Consider the following 15,640-nt stretch of genomic DNA (forward strand, 5'->3'; position numbering starts at 1 on the left):
CAACTGCAGCAACGGTTGCAAGCCGCATGTATGCCACACTGCACATATGTAGATATGTATGTATGTATGTATGTATACACATACATACATATGTACATACATATGTAAATATGTAAAATTTGTCCGTCTGTGTGCCTGCGGCTTAACGCACAAATATTAGGCGGCTGCGAGCGATTTGTGTGGCGTATTAACCTCTTTAATGACGCTGCAACAGCCGACAAGTGGAGCAACGGAAAGAGTAATGTTGCTACTGCTGCAAATTGCAGCTTGTAAACAAATAAATACAGCGGCGAAACAATTTATATTGGAAAATATTGCAAAACAACAAATACCAATGATGCACAACAACAACACCAAGAATTGGTTGCAAGCAATAGATAATTGTAATTGTAACGAATTCCACGAATATGACGCAAAAATGCATACATATACTCCACATTTATCGTTCACTCTTTGCATGTTCTTTCATATCAAAAAGCGTGGCAGGAATGCCGCAACACACAACCGACCAGCAGCAATGACCAACAACTATTTGTAAATCGAACAATCAATAGAACGAGCGTTGCAATGCGCACAAGTACACAAATATATACATACATCCAAACATATGTATGCACTTACACCTAACTGCTTGCGCTGGTGTGTTCCTCACTCAAGCATGCCGCATGCCACATGCCGCTCGCCACACCAAACAGTCCATTGTAATTTAAATGTAATCAAAAATCAATTGAACTAAGGTACATACATGCAACAACAACAACAACAACATCATCATCACTTGTTAATATTAACAACAACTTATGACATTAACAACGATATGTAGCCACTGCCCACAACTGATCGCTTGTTGCATACAACGAAGCAAGTGATTTTGGTTGCTGTTTTTGTAATGTTCCAGCAGGCTGTAGTGCACATCCGACGATTTGTAAGTAACTTCATCCATCCACTGTGAGAAATCAATCTGAAGTCTATCAGATCTGACGAAAACTTATGCAAGTTGTTTAGAGAATCAGAGCTTCACGCTTTCTAGCGAGCTCTTGACACCAACTCGCTACTGTGCAAGAATCTGATTATTGGCTATGTACCCACCGGATCGGGAAAAACTCCCGCTGAACCCTTCCCATGGTGCCGACTGGTGATACCGTTCCCACGACAGTCGGGTCTACGTCACAGGAACGGACCTGGATTTTTATCCGGCCAAGGACTGTCAACTCGGCAGAATTCTGCCGCTACAACAATAACAACTGTTAATAGATGCCATAGTATTAATACGGTGGCAGGGGCGGCCTATTCCCCTTCTTGCAGTTTGGAAGTATCTAGCTAAGGTCTGACTTGGGTGTTCGTTCAATAGCACATCATTTAAATAGTATGAACAACCACGGTTGAGGGCACCAAAAAGGGCTGGATCTTCCCTACCGAAGATCAGATTGTAAACAGCCCAGTCTCGAACGCAGCTAGGCATCCGGCAGCTGCCTTTGAACTTGAGAAAGTTGTGATGCAGGAAGGCACCAGCATAGACACTTGTAGCCGTACCATTCCTACAAAGCAGGGAGGGAAAAAAGATGCCAAAAGTGAGATTGCTGTAGTGCATCTGCCAGTGCATAACTAATTTTTAAGGTCGGTGACTCAGCTAAAGCTAATTATGCGAAGAAGCGTCGTTCTGCCTACCTGCGCTGAAGGGTACGGCTTCAATCGTCAACGAATCAGGAGCTGAAAAAGGAACTTCGAACTTGAACCGCAAGCAGCGGCAGCTAAAAAACAGAGGTCTGCTGATGTGGTCAGGAACCTCATTATCATTGGCGTGCTGGGCGTGGTTGACTTGATCCCAAGGTCATGCGAACGAAACAATATATTCTTATAGCATCTATCAGTCTAACCTCAACAAAATTCCTCTAGGAAGAACTATTACATATCTAGTAGAAAAGAACGAAATGACTCCTTAGTATTTAGACTACGAAAAACATTATTTGGTAGTCGACAAGATGTTCATATTGGTGTATGAAAGACTCATTCATGTACTAGAAGTTTCTATATTTGATCTTAAGTTGTTGCATATACTTAAAGTTCTGTATTAAAGAAATTCTATTTGGGAATATGCCACTGCTGAAACCACAAGCTCATAACAATTTTTAACACATTCGAACTCTGAACGTGCCTTAACCATTTCGTTTTGATACGCCTATGCAGACGGCGGCCACCGGGTCTTTTTAAATTCGAGCATTCGACTATGCCGCGACCTTTTCTTTTCCCTCGTCTATTGAAAACTGACCAGTGAGTATAGCGCTAAAATATATATAAAACTATTATTACTTTTTAACTAATCTAACCTTATCTTAGAGAAGTGAATGGAGTAGGACTAAATGGATCCTTAAAGACAATACTTTACTAACAATTCAAAGCTGCATAGTGGGGTCGGAGGTAAAGTTCGATTCATAAAACTTAAGCTTTGCGGTACTTGATGGCGATATGTTCCAACCTGGGGTGGCACTAAGTAAACCTATAATTCCTATATAAGTATATTTAGAACTTGCTTAGCTAATTGAAGGAAGATTCCTCATATTCTCGCCTAATAAAGCTTGAGACAAGGTGCGCCTCATTTGGATCATTGACAAGAGTTTTTTGGCTCTATGACAACAACATTCAATTGATAACAACATGATAAGACATTAGAGAATCTCTGCTGTGTTCAGCCTGGTGAACTGGACAATTTTTTGCGATCAGTTAGCTTAAAGCTTTTCTCTCAGTGTTATATATGAACTTTTTTAACTTTTTGGCGAATCGATTACTGTTTGTGTATTATTGCTACATGAGAACAACAATAATAAATCCCACTCAACAATTGAACGCCAACTAGTAAATTACAACAATGCAATTCTAAGAACAACAACAGTATTTAGTACATAATCTAACATTAACAACAAGTAGGAAACACAAAAACAACAGAAATTTTGTTCAACAAATTTACGAAAATCAATCAAACGCGGTAGCCGAGTGGAGCAGCGTGTAATTCAATCGATTTAATTTTGGGGCGTGTTGCAGCACAAGCGTGCAACAAAATACAAAAACACGCATACCAACTAATAGCGGCAACGCAGCATTTAATTTGTTGATGGCCGCACGACGAAGCGCAAGGCTGACGCCATTACGATGGATGGGCGTTGGGAGCACCAGGTGGTGGTGGTGATGGTGCAACCGGTGTCGGTGGCGTTGCACTTGCGTTGGAGATTGGTTTCGGCTACTCAACAAAACAAAGGCATGTGCTGCTAATAGGTTACGCCACTACAGTTGTAATACTAAATACAGTTGCGGTCAATAAAATAGCACCACATTGTAATATGATGGGTTTAAAATCATGAACAAAATATTAAGTTCTCAAAAATATTTTATTTTTTGACTAATATTTTTACAGCATCACTTTTTCTAGCTGGTTTTCTTTTTCTCAACGCAAATTTTCGCAACTAAAACGATAATTTACACGAAACTATTGACAATTAAGCATTAATTGCATGTCCATTAAATATATTTCAGTAATATAAATTGTATTAATTTTTGACAATTAAACACTATTATTAGTTGGTTAATTGTTTGACAATTAGTTAATTGTGTGACAATTTAGTATTAATTGACAATTAGTTAATTTTATGGCAATTAAGTCTCACTTGAATATTCATTAATTATTTTGTATGAAAATTAGATACTAGTTGATGATTAGTTAATTGTGTGATAATTTAGTACTAATTGACAATTAGTTAATTATATGACAATTAAGTACTAATTGACAATTAGAGTATTATTTTCGGAAATATAAAAAACTTACATACTAACTTAGTGAGTAATATAGTACTAAATGGAATTAGTTAATTATTTTGCTTAGAAATATTTTATAAAATTCCAAGTAATTGGCTGGCAATTAATACTAATTGCTATTAAATTAATTATTTTTACATAAAAATATTATTGAACATGTTAAACAAGAGGATACAGAAAAATTTGTCACTAATTGAGTGACAATTAAGTGTTAATCGACATATAATTAAATAAAATTTTGTTTAAGAACGTGTTAGCTAAATAATTTTCTGACAATTAGATAGTAATTAGTATTTAAATTACAATTTTACATTAAAAATATCAATGAATATTTTAATTTCAGAGTGTACAGAAAAAGTATCTACCAATTGACTGACAAAGAGGTATTAAATACTTTAATTGACAATTAGTTATTTATTATGTAAGGAAAAATTTGCTGATTATTAATTATTATTATTTAAATTTAGCTAATTGACAATTAAGACGACTTTTTGGCCACGTAAATTAAGAATTTATGGTCTTCCAGTATCAGAACTCAATTCACAAGCTACAGAATTCAATTGAACATTCATAGGTCCTTGATACCACCAAAAATAAAAGATATGAAAATTCTATCATGTGACAGATTAAGGCCACAGCTTCTTCAGCAATCATTTCTGCCTTTATATTTTGTACGTATTTTTTTCTTAATCAGTGTACGTATGGCAGGAAGGGCAAGCAAACAATCAAGCAATGTTCGAAAATCTCAAGTGCACAAGTGTTTTAGCTTAGCCTTAAAAGTGGCAACATGGTGCGGAAGCGAGTTGCAGCCTAAAACATAACTCAAGTGGAAGTTAACAAATCGATGAGTTAAAGGTAGAGAAGTTCGGCAAGCAGGGGTCGAGAAAGAAAATTAAAGTTGCAATAATGCATTGCCAACGGATATGCAGAAAAACAGAAGAAATTATATTAAGAACATTGAACTGAAGGGGAACATAACTCAAAAGCTTTTAAATTTTGAAAAAAATCATGTTTGAATTTTTCGTTTTTAAACATTTTTCGCGCTTTTAAGCTTTGCCTGTAATACGTGCGCCAATAATAATACTTCTTCAGGCACTTCACAATCAATTTTCATGTTCGATAAATTTGTATGAGTAAAGTGAAATTTTAATGTCAGAGTCTACCTGCTCATACCTTAAATTCGGAATGCTTACTGGAAAGCCAGCCGGAAAATCGCTTACTTTTCTCTTTCGTGCTTTTTCGCACTTTAATCTTCAGCTGTGCTGAGTCCAGCCTTTATTTGTTTGCAGACAAATATCAACAGGATTAGACTAAAGTACTAACTTAGGCAGCGAAGTGTTGATATAAAGAATGTAATAAACGGGAAACTTATAGAGGTTAAAGAGAGAGCAAAGCTAGGTAGATGGACTGGGATACAGTGGGTCAGTTGTATGAAATTCATAAATAAGTTAATCTTTGCGACGAAGAAGGCGGTAGAGATAGCTACAACGCAGGAAATAACATAATGATAACCAAGCGGCAATAGTCTCACATCACATCGCATCAGAAATGTTCTTAGAAGCATCAAGCTGTAGCTATAGTGGCCGCCGGAAAGTGGCTACATATATGCTGGATTCCAGGCCACAAAGGAATTCAGGAAAATGAAATAGCTGATGAGATTGCCAAAAGTGCCATCCATCTGAACAGGAAAAACATAAGATGCTGAAAACGATGTACAATGAAGTTTCTGAAAGGGTTGACTAACCGATCAGGGTCAGATGGAATGCCTTAAGGACATACAGACGTGTCAAGATCCTGTGCAAGAGCCCCGAAAGTAAACACGCATGCTTTTTACTCACATCGGAAAGACTGCAGGACGGTCGTTGGTCTAAGAACAAGTTACAACCTACTGGTATCACATGCTAGCAGGATAAGAATTAGTCTGCCGGATGGGCAGAAAGTGTAGGGAAGTAGGCATGAGAAATACTGGAACATCTCCTTCTGTCCTGGCTTATCTAGAATTTATCTTAGATATCTATGAGGCCCGCAGTTCGTCGATTTCCCAGAAACAAACCCTTTATAAATCGCCTTAAGCACGAAATTTGAACCATTGTACCTCAGTGTCAAGTACACAATAAATACCTTAACAACGGACCACCTTTCAGCTGTACCTAGTTGCACTGTCACTACCAGACAAATATTCAGGCACGCAGACAGTCGGTTGTGCGATTGATATATAATGCAAGTGACTCCTAAAATTATGCAACACGAACAGATGGTTGCAAAGCAAAAGCAAAATCAAAGTCTTGCCCAGTTGTTATGTAATACCTGTGAGTAGCTTGGGTGGAAGATGGCTGGGCTTTAACTGCTGGAGACTAGTCTAATGTTTGCAATATAACGGTATTAGATAGTGTTGTCACACACACATTTCCGTAAGAGCAAATGCAATTGCAGCTGTCAAATACAGTTACACCGAGAGATTGTTGGAAAAGCAGAGCCAAGTCGGGGAAATGTAAGCTAGTGTTATTAGTGATGGAAGATAATTTAGTTAGAAAAGAGCTCTCGGTAGTCTGATAATGCACAAAACCAATGATACCAGTTATGGGTGTCGTGTTCTAGTTACGGAGTTGTTTCGGAGTTCGACACTTCAATTAACGAGTCAACTAGCTCGGTTTTTTTATTGGAATTATGACAAATGATGTCACATCCAACCTATCGCCAGGGGATCGAGCATATCTCGTTTAATATCAGCTCAGTTTATTTTATTGGAATTTCGACGAAGTAAATTTCATCTAAAATCAGGACATTGAGTCTGGATCAAAAATTTAAATAAGAAGTAACCTATAAGCTCTACAATTCTATGCTTGTGGGGTATCCAGTCTTCTATGTTTGTTGGAAAGCAGCAGAAGACCCGTACAAAAATCGGGTTGAAATAAAAAGTTTGTCACAAGTATCTCACTTTTAAAGAGGTTTCAGAAAACAGAGATACCTGGGAAAACTCTGAAGCTTTCCAAACATTGTCCATTAATACCAATTTTTCTTAAAGCTCTCACACGTAATTCGAAAGAAGTATTGGAAATGACTGAATTACTCAAATTCAACGTATTGGAAAAGACTCCGTTATTTCACTCGCTGTTATTATAAACTGAAATTCTCACCTGGCTTATAAAGTAAAAAACTACAAAGCTTTACAGAAAAGTTTTGGATCTAACAAGATGCTTTGAAAATACTTATCATAACAAAACGCTCCTCAGTAGAAAGTAAAGCAGATATTCACTCGCTGTTATTATAAATTGAAATTCTCACCTGGCTTATAAAGTAAAAAACTATAAATGTTTACAGAAAGGTTTTGGAACTAACAAAATGTTTTGGAAAAACTTATAATAAAAAAGCTCCTTAGTTAAAAGTAAAGCCAGTATTCACTCGTTGTTATTATAAATTGAAATTCTCACCTGGCTTATAAAGTAAAAAACTATAAATGTTTACAGAAAGGTTTTGGAACTAACAAAATGTTTTGGAAAAACTTATAATAAAAAAGCTCCTTAGTTAAAAGTAAAGCAGATATGCATTCGGTGCTTTCTCCAAAACATTTAAAGAAACTTTAACGTTGAACCGTTTAGTCGAAGAGATCGAAACCAAAATCGTTGTCTTCTTTCAAGATTTTAAAGGCAAGGAGCTAGCATAAACATCGGAATGTTTACGAAAGATGTTCTGAAATTGCCAACATGTATTGAAACCTAATTGAAGGTCACAAAAAGTTTCATATTACAGACATTGTCGGTCCCAAAAGAAACTTCTTACAAAGCATAAAGCTCACAAAAAGCTTCATACTACAGATCTATTGAGCATATATTCACAGTTGAATACGCAGGGTTTATTGGTTAGAGCTCATAGCTTCCTGCAAGGCTCTTTTTTGTTTTAAAACATAACCCCTGAAATAATGAGTGAGCAAAATGTCAATGAAAACATTTTGTTCGAAATAAAACTTCCTACAGGGTGGCTTTTTACATAAACTCACACACACATAGAACTATGTAAACACTTATGAATGGTTTTGACGGGTGGCTACGAAAGTAAAACGATTCGGTGTTGCAATTGAGCATTTGTGGGTGTTTAAATATGGGTGAAGAACGACTGGTAGGTGTCCTGAATGGATAGTGGAGAATTCTACGGGCGGTTGGCACCTACAGACATACATTTGTACTTGTATATTTGCGCTTGTGCGGCGTTTACAGTAAATAAGCACAGTGTATACACATTTTGGGGGCTTCTAGGGTAAGTGGTAATGTTGGAGTATGTATATATAAGGGTAAATATGTATATGTATGTATATAGGCACATATAATTTCACTGCATATATGTATGTACTTGCGGTTGGTTTCAGTTGGCTAGCAACTATTTATTACGGTATAGTTTAATATATGCGCATACACATTCATACACAAATACATATACACAACAAGCATTCACAAGTACATATATACTCATGTAGATATATATGCATATACTATGTATATGTACTTATTTGAACAAAAGCTTCTGTAGCAGGGCAGTAATGCAATTCTTTGTTGGTGCAGGTCATGGAACTCTGTCGGCAGCAAAAACTACTATTTACTATTTTCTGTCTGCCACGAATGCATATACTTACATGTATTGTATTTGTATTTGTATGCGTGTGCCTGTGTTGAGTAAATATTGTACAAAGATATTTGCTGAAATTGGAAAATGGAAAAAGTTCAAGTGACTAGCCATAGAAAATCTGTTGCTGCGGAAAATCTGAAAGTTTCTTTGCAGTCGTGTGCGTTGGTATTGGTACGGAAGCAGCCGACGGACAAATGAATTTCGTATTTATTGCATTTTCCGTTTCAACTCTTTCATAGAAATTGCAATGCCACAATTTGACGACGCACTGAGAAGATTTTAGGAAGCGAAACAATATTATTATTAAAATGCAGAAGTTAATAAAATTAGAAAAGTTAATAAATTGTATTGTTTAATACATATATAAAAACAACCAAGTTTATGGCAAATAATTAATACAACATTAGATATGTTATAGACTAAAAAACAATACAAATTTAGATATGGAGGATTAAGAAATTAAAAAAATATTTAAAAAAATTTGGGAAACGGAGAATAAACAAAAAATTAATAAAAATACAGAAAAAACGTTAACTTCGGTCGCACTTAAGCTATCACACGCTTACAAATAAAAAAGTTTTCATAAAAGAAGGAGATTTCATTAACTTAGTTTGTATGGCAGCTATATGCTATAGTAGTCCGATCAGAACAATTTGTTCAGAGATTGTAACATTTTTATAGGCAATACGCCATCCAAAATTTAGTGAAGATATATTGCCCAATAAAAATGTTTTTCATACAAGAACTTGATTCTGATGGTGCAGTTTGTATGGCAGCTATATGCTATAGTAGTCCGATCCGAACAATTTGTTCAGAGATAGTACCGCTACCTTGGCTAATAATCTACGTCAAATTTCGTAAAGTTATCTGAATAAATAAAAAAGTTTTTCATAGAAGCACTTTATTCCGAACCTTCAATTTGTATGGCAGCTATATGCTATAGTGGTCCGATATCGGCGGTTCGGTTAAATGAGCAGCAGCTTGAAGAGAAAAGGACGTATGCACAATTTCAGTTCGAGAGAATAGCTCAAAAAGACAGGGTTTGGTCCAATTCTATGATTTGGAAATTCAGTTACTTAAAGATTCGGTTAGAAGGGGTTCTAACAAGGCTTGCTGTCAGCCTTAAAAAGACTTATTTTATTTAGGGGCGATATAAATAAAATGAATATATCACACAATACAAACAGGTGCTCTAGGTCGCAAAGGATTCACCTCAGAAAGTTGTGTTCTGCTTTTGGAACAATTTTATATCAAGACATTGAAACACATGAAATTATGTCTAATTAATGAACTGTTGAAGGAGAAGCCATACCTTGCAACCTTGCGCTAAGACTCTGCCTGATAATTGTGTTCTGAGCAGAAATTTTATGTAGAATATAGTGCTCGTTGTTCCAGAAAGTGAAAATTTTTGTGGAGAACAAAAATCTCGACAATGTAAGAAATAATGATTTTTTTTTTTTGAAATTTATAAAACCCAAATCAAACTTCTACTAACAAAAATTTTAAATTTCAAAACAAATAACAGTTCAGTTCCATATTTTTTAGTTTAGATATTATAAAAGTCAGAACCGCAGAGAAAAAACCGGGTTCTGGAATGAATATAGTGAATTTTTGCAGAAAAAAATTTGCAAAAAGTGTTACAGAGCACCGTGCCCCTCTGAGAATTTCGGGCTCGGAAGGAATTGTGTGTTCGATTTCCCCCATCTCTACTTTACGAATAAAAATGACAGCTGGACCCATCAGTCAGTCAAAATTTGTACTTAAAACAATAAAACTTTATACGAAGACCCGATTTCAAAGACATTCCTTGCGCCTATATATTTTTTTGTTTTTGTTTTTTATTGCCTAATCTCACTTATCTTACTCATAAGCAGCAGATTTTTCGCAGTGCTCACAGAAAACTATTTACTCTTCGAAATAGTAGCAGCTTCTACAGCATATCCGGTTGAGCACAAAAAGCAAAAAATAAATTCCACAAACTCAACTTAACAGCACTTTTTAATAAATTCTCCAATTCATACACACACAACCCCAACTTTACCACTAAAATCGCTTAAACTTATTTCCGCCATTGCGAACTCGCACATGAACACTCACACACACACATATGTACATGGCAGTACGAAAGACTCACCTCTTGTATCGTGTTCTCGGGCTTTTTTGTTGACATATTCAGGAAACGTTCTTGTGTCTGGCAAAATTTCTCCGTCTTCTTGTCGAACTTTTTCTTGTTCTCCTTCACGCCGCCAATATGTTTCTTCCGAAACTCCTCCAGCGGCATAATGATGTGTTGATCCGCCAGCGTCAGCTGTGAAATTGTGCAGAAATGCCATTAGTTGAATACACACATACATACATACATACATAAAGACTTAGTTGGCGCATATTATTAAAAAAGTTTCAGCAACTAAGTGTTTACTTTTCCGGCTAATATAACCTACAATTTATGGTCTGCTCGCGCTCGTATAAATTTCAACTTAATTGCTGTTTACTCACCATTTTTTCTCGCTCATCTTCGATGGTTCCAATTATGGCGGCGAAATGTTTCAGACTTTCGCAAATGACATTCTCGTCATCTGTTTGCGCTGTGCCGATGCATTCGAAATTGAAATCGTCCATTAAGTTGGCCAATTGTTTCATGCGGGTGGAAAGTACTGCAAGCGTAAGAGAAAAGAAGAGGAATTAATTACAAGTGAACCTTTTTTATAATTGTGAGGGTTTTATATACATTGGGGTGTTTTTTTTTTAACTATTAATTTTTTTCAATCCCATCATGAAATTTCCTTGGAAGTACCCTCGAGATATTCGACTTTTTAAGTAAGTCTTTATAGAGTTTTCATAGATGGTATGTATTAAAAAATCTATGAAAATTCCATTCAGCCTTACTTAAAAAGCCGAATATCTCGAGAAGTATTAATGATAGGGATTTTGACCTTGGATCTTTTTTGTAACAAATCAAATTTCCTACAAGTTTTTCATTTACATTTTTTCTATAGCTCTGTCATTTACGAGATAAATACAAAACAAATCGATTTTCGTGGAAAAATCAGGTTTAGAGCCCCTTACTACTTCGCCGGTGTGAGTTTCGACTTTGTCGCAATGGGCACTTTTGTAGAGTGTTCAATTCTGAGGAATATGTGTCTAAAGTCAAAGCGATGCCATAAAATGCCTCTGAGCCATGGAAATTTAAAGAAAAAAAATCCCGATTCCCGTGTATTCTCAATGGACAAGGTTTACATGCTTTGGTCCAGTCCTTAAAGTTAATATTAAGAGCTCAAATTTTCAGGGATTTTTTTAAGGCTATTTCCATGGAAATTTCATGATGGGATTGAAAAAAATTAATACTTAAAAACACCCTAATATACATATTATCTAAATATCTCTTTTATAAAGTAAGTTTTTTTTTATGAAGGAATCGGAAGTAGCGCAAATGAAATTGAGCTCAGGGAAGCATAAGAAAGAAGCTGATGAAGTCAGCTATTATCTGCATCCTTTATGTGAAGAGTAGTCGGGTCATTATTTCCCAATTACCATCCTATCTCAAACGCTAAGCCACGAAACGAAGATGCCGAGCCACTTTTGTTGATCACGGAAGATAAATATTGATCATAGCTAAAAAATTAAAGTAACAAAACGCTGTAAACATGATGTACCCAACATTGGAAAAAGGAGGTCATGACTACAAAAGCTATTTAATTTGTAAATATGTACAACGCATGTATAATAGAAGTGTTCCTCGCCCTCTGGAAAATACAGCGTTTGGTCCTACTCACAAAACCTAAAGCGCACCTGGAGAACCGTCATTTTATCGAACTTTTTGTATGCTCGACACGATTGGAAAAGTTTATGAAAACATACTTAGGAACAGCTTGAAGATAGCAATTCAAAAAGCCGGCGGATTATCAGAGACAATACGGCTGGATAAAAAATAGGTTCACTATTGACGCAAGATGGAAAGGTGGCACAAAAAAATATTGCGCTCTAATTATCTTAGATGTGAAGATTGCGTTCAACTCTGCAAAGTAGGCAAATATAGTCAAAGCTCTATATGAAATACACGCCCCACAGTAGCTGGTAAATATTGTAATGAACTATTTTGAAAATAGGAGATTGTTATCTTTTCACTCCGAAGTCCAATCGACAGTCATACAAGTGGACTGCACATGATGAACCCGCTCTAAAGCGTGGAAAAACGCAACAGCCGGCTGACAAGATTATGGTATATTTGGGAACCATTTTTACCATGATAAAGTCACAATTTCGGCTTTGCGATCGAAAAACTTGAGTATACGTAAAATTGCTGATAAAACATATTTTAGCAAAACTACTGTCGGGGCTTTCCTTCAAAAATATGCGAATACCAAGTCTTTAAAACGCAAAACGGGTTCCGGACGCCCGAAGAAGACTACTGCCAAGGATGATCACCATATTAAGCGGATTAGTATTCAGAACACATTTAAAACAGCAAAAGACATCAGAAGCGAAGTTCAGAAATTAAATGGAATCGAGATCAGTACGCGAACAGTAAGACGGTGCCTCCAAGAAGCCGGACAAACTGGCTGTCGACCTGCCTAAAAACCGCTATTGACGGTAAAAATGCGACAAAAACTTCTCCAATGGGCGAAACTGCACAAAAGATGGACCAAAATTAACATTTTGGGTTCAGACGGAATGTCGTACATTCGCAGAAGAGTCGGTGAACTTTTCAGTAATGAGTGCGTCAAACGTACCGTCAGGCAGGAGGGAAGTCGGATGATCTGGTGGTGTTTTTCCGATCATAGTGTTGGACATTTGACCTTGATTGATGGAAATATTTACGCCATTAAATACCAACAGATCTTACAGGAAAACCTGGTCCCTTCAATTGAAGAGCACTTTTTCTATATGGACAACATAATTTTTCAGAATGATTCTGCGCCATGCCATCGAGCCAAATCGGTAAGTAACATTTTTTTATATTGCATAACCTTAATAACATTTCATTTTTAGAAAGACATGGTTAATAAACATTTTTATTTTTTTCAGATAAAAAAATATTTAGCAAAATTGGGTGCAGACTGTGAACAGTCCTGATATAAACCCCATAGAAAACCTTTGGAACATCATGAAAGCGCAGATAACCAAGAAGAGACTTAGACATTGCCAGACCTTGACGAATAATTGAAGAGATTCACTTGAATGAAGTAAATTAGATTAAAAAAATTATTTGCATTAGAATCTTAATAGCACTTCAATATTTATAGCGATACTATAGTTAATATACATACATACATATGTATATACATTAGGGTGATTCAAAAAATTTTTTTTATTTTTTTTTCAATTGGTACTCGCAAAAATAGGTTCCTAGACACCTCTAAGAAAGCCTCTCCAAATATGAGATTTTAATTGTAACGGGAAGGTCCTCCGCCTAACGGTTTTCTATTTTTTCTTATTATCAGATAGAAAAATTTATATCTCGCTTCCAACTACTTGAAAAAATATCTTGTTAATTAGGTTTTGTAGGAAATTGAATGCTCTAAAATATGGTCTCTTATGATTTTTTCGTAAACCCAACCGTTTAAAAGATATTAACAGTTAAAATTTGATGATTTTTGGGAAAAATTTTTATTTCTTAATAATTTTATAACTCAATGAAAAAAAATTATTATGAATGATGAAACTCATAGTTTTGTAGGAAATTTACTGCTCTATAAAAATGGTCTACTGTAATTTTTCGATAAAGTTAAGCGTTTACGAGATATTCATCGTCAAAAATCAGTGCATATTAGGGTGGATCAAAAAAAATAAATTTTTTTTTTCGTTTGGTACTCTGAAAAATAGGTTCCTAAGCACCTCTAAGTTAGCCTCTCCAAAAACCTATTCGTAATAATTTTTTTTCATTGAGTTATAAAATTATTAAGAAATAAAGAATTTTTCCAAAAATCATCAAATTTCAACCGTTAATATCTTTTAAACGGTTGGGTTTACGAAAAAATCATAGGAGACCATATTTTAGAGCATTCAATTTCCTACAAAACCAAATAACAAGATACTTTTTCAAGTAGTTGGAAGCGAGATATAAATTTTTCTATCTGATAATAAGAAAAAATAGAAAACCGTTAGGCGGAGGACCTTCCCGTTACAATTAAAAACTCATATTTGGAGAGGCTTTCTTAGAGGTGTCTAGGAACCCATTTTTCCGAGTACCAATCAAAAAAAACAAAATTTTTTTTTTTGAATCACCTTAATATACATATAAAAATGTATATACTCATAGCAAATCTATAGAAATGGCAACTTTTATTAGAAATTTTACTGCAAAATAATTCTCTTAAAAATTGCCAACCTCTACACTACTATTATTACCGACTGACTACACATAATGGAAATAATTATATGAGGCCTAGAAGTAATTACGCGCATGCGCAATCAGTAGGCAAAAAAGAAATGAGGGGAATATGACATGCTTGGATTTCGCAAAAACTCGAGATCGCCTGCAATATAAATACATACATAGTATGTGTATGCGAAACAGGGTGCTTCAACATATGTATGTGTTTCTAGAGGATGATAAGTTAAAAGTAACACTAAGTTAGTTTAGGTTAGTTATGCAATTCTTTTTCAAGCAAATTCCTTTGTAACGATCTGGAAAAATAATTTTCTGAGAACGATTTTGTACATTTGCCGACTAAACCATATCCCTTAAGAAGTTTAGCTGCTCGTACAGTTTGGTTTATTTTTCGTTAGGAGATCTAGATAAGACGCTAAACTATGTGGAAGAACCAAAGTGGAAAAAATATCATTTGAGTTAAAGATCTTCAATCTTCATTTTTTGTGCTGCGGAGCGGTGCAACTCTTCATTAAGAGCTCAAGGTTATGCCAATGAACTGATCTTTCAATCTTAGTATTAAACGATATTGTATATTTCTCGATACTGCTTTCAACCAATACTTTCACGAAAACAATTGAGTTACTTTTTAACGAAAAATAAGATTTTTCTTGAAAAAAGTTGTGTGTTTCTAGCAACTCTTCTGAAAAAGTGTGTTTAAAAATCACTTTATGAGCTGGAAAAAAGTCTAGTACAAGTCATATGTTGTGGCGTACGGTAAATATACCCAAAACTAGTCCATAATTTGGCTCCGGAACTTGACGAGGGAATGAGTTGAGTTTGTTTTTGTTGCAAAAATATTGAGAATTAAAAAACAAAGTGGTTTAGCACACCCTGTATATG

The 15,640-nt window shown here is 35.4% G+C and overlaps 1 protein-coding gene across 5 annotated transcripts in view; it reads right to left on the reverse strand.

The window, feature by feature from the left end:
- Nucleotides 1-15,640, reverse strand: part of LOC105233761 (rho GTPase-activating protein Graf) — a 186,872-nt gene that overhangs the window by 37,674 nt on the left and 133,558 nt on the right. For all 5 annotated transcript variants that reach the window (XM_049456752.1, XM_049456751.1, XM_049456754.1 and 2 more), the window contains 2 exons: nucleotides 10,924-11,081; nucleotides 10,562-10,735 (listed from right to left, as the gene is read on the reverse strand). In XM_049456752.1, the coding sequence (XP_049312709.1) occupies nucleotides 10,562-10,735; nucleotides 10,924-11,081 (332 nt within the window). The remainder of the gene's footprint in view (nucleotides 1-10,561; nucleotides 10,736-10,923; nucleotides 11,082-15,640) is intronic.

Source organism: Bactrocera dorsalis, chromosome 4 (assembly GCF_023373825.1).
Source record: "Bactrocera dorsalis isolate Fly_Bdor chromosome 4, ASM2337382v1, whole genome shotgun sequence".
Taxonomy (NCBI): Eukaryota; Metazoa; Arthropoda; class Insecta; order Diptera; family Tephritidae; genus Bactrocera; species Bactrocera dorsalis.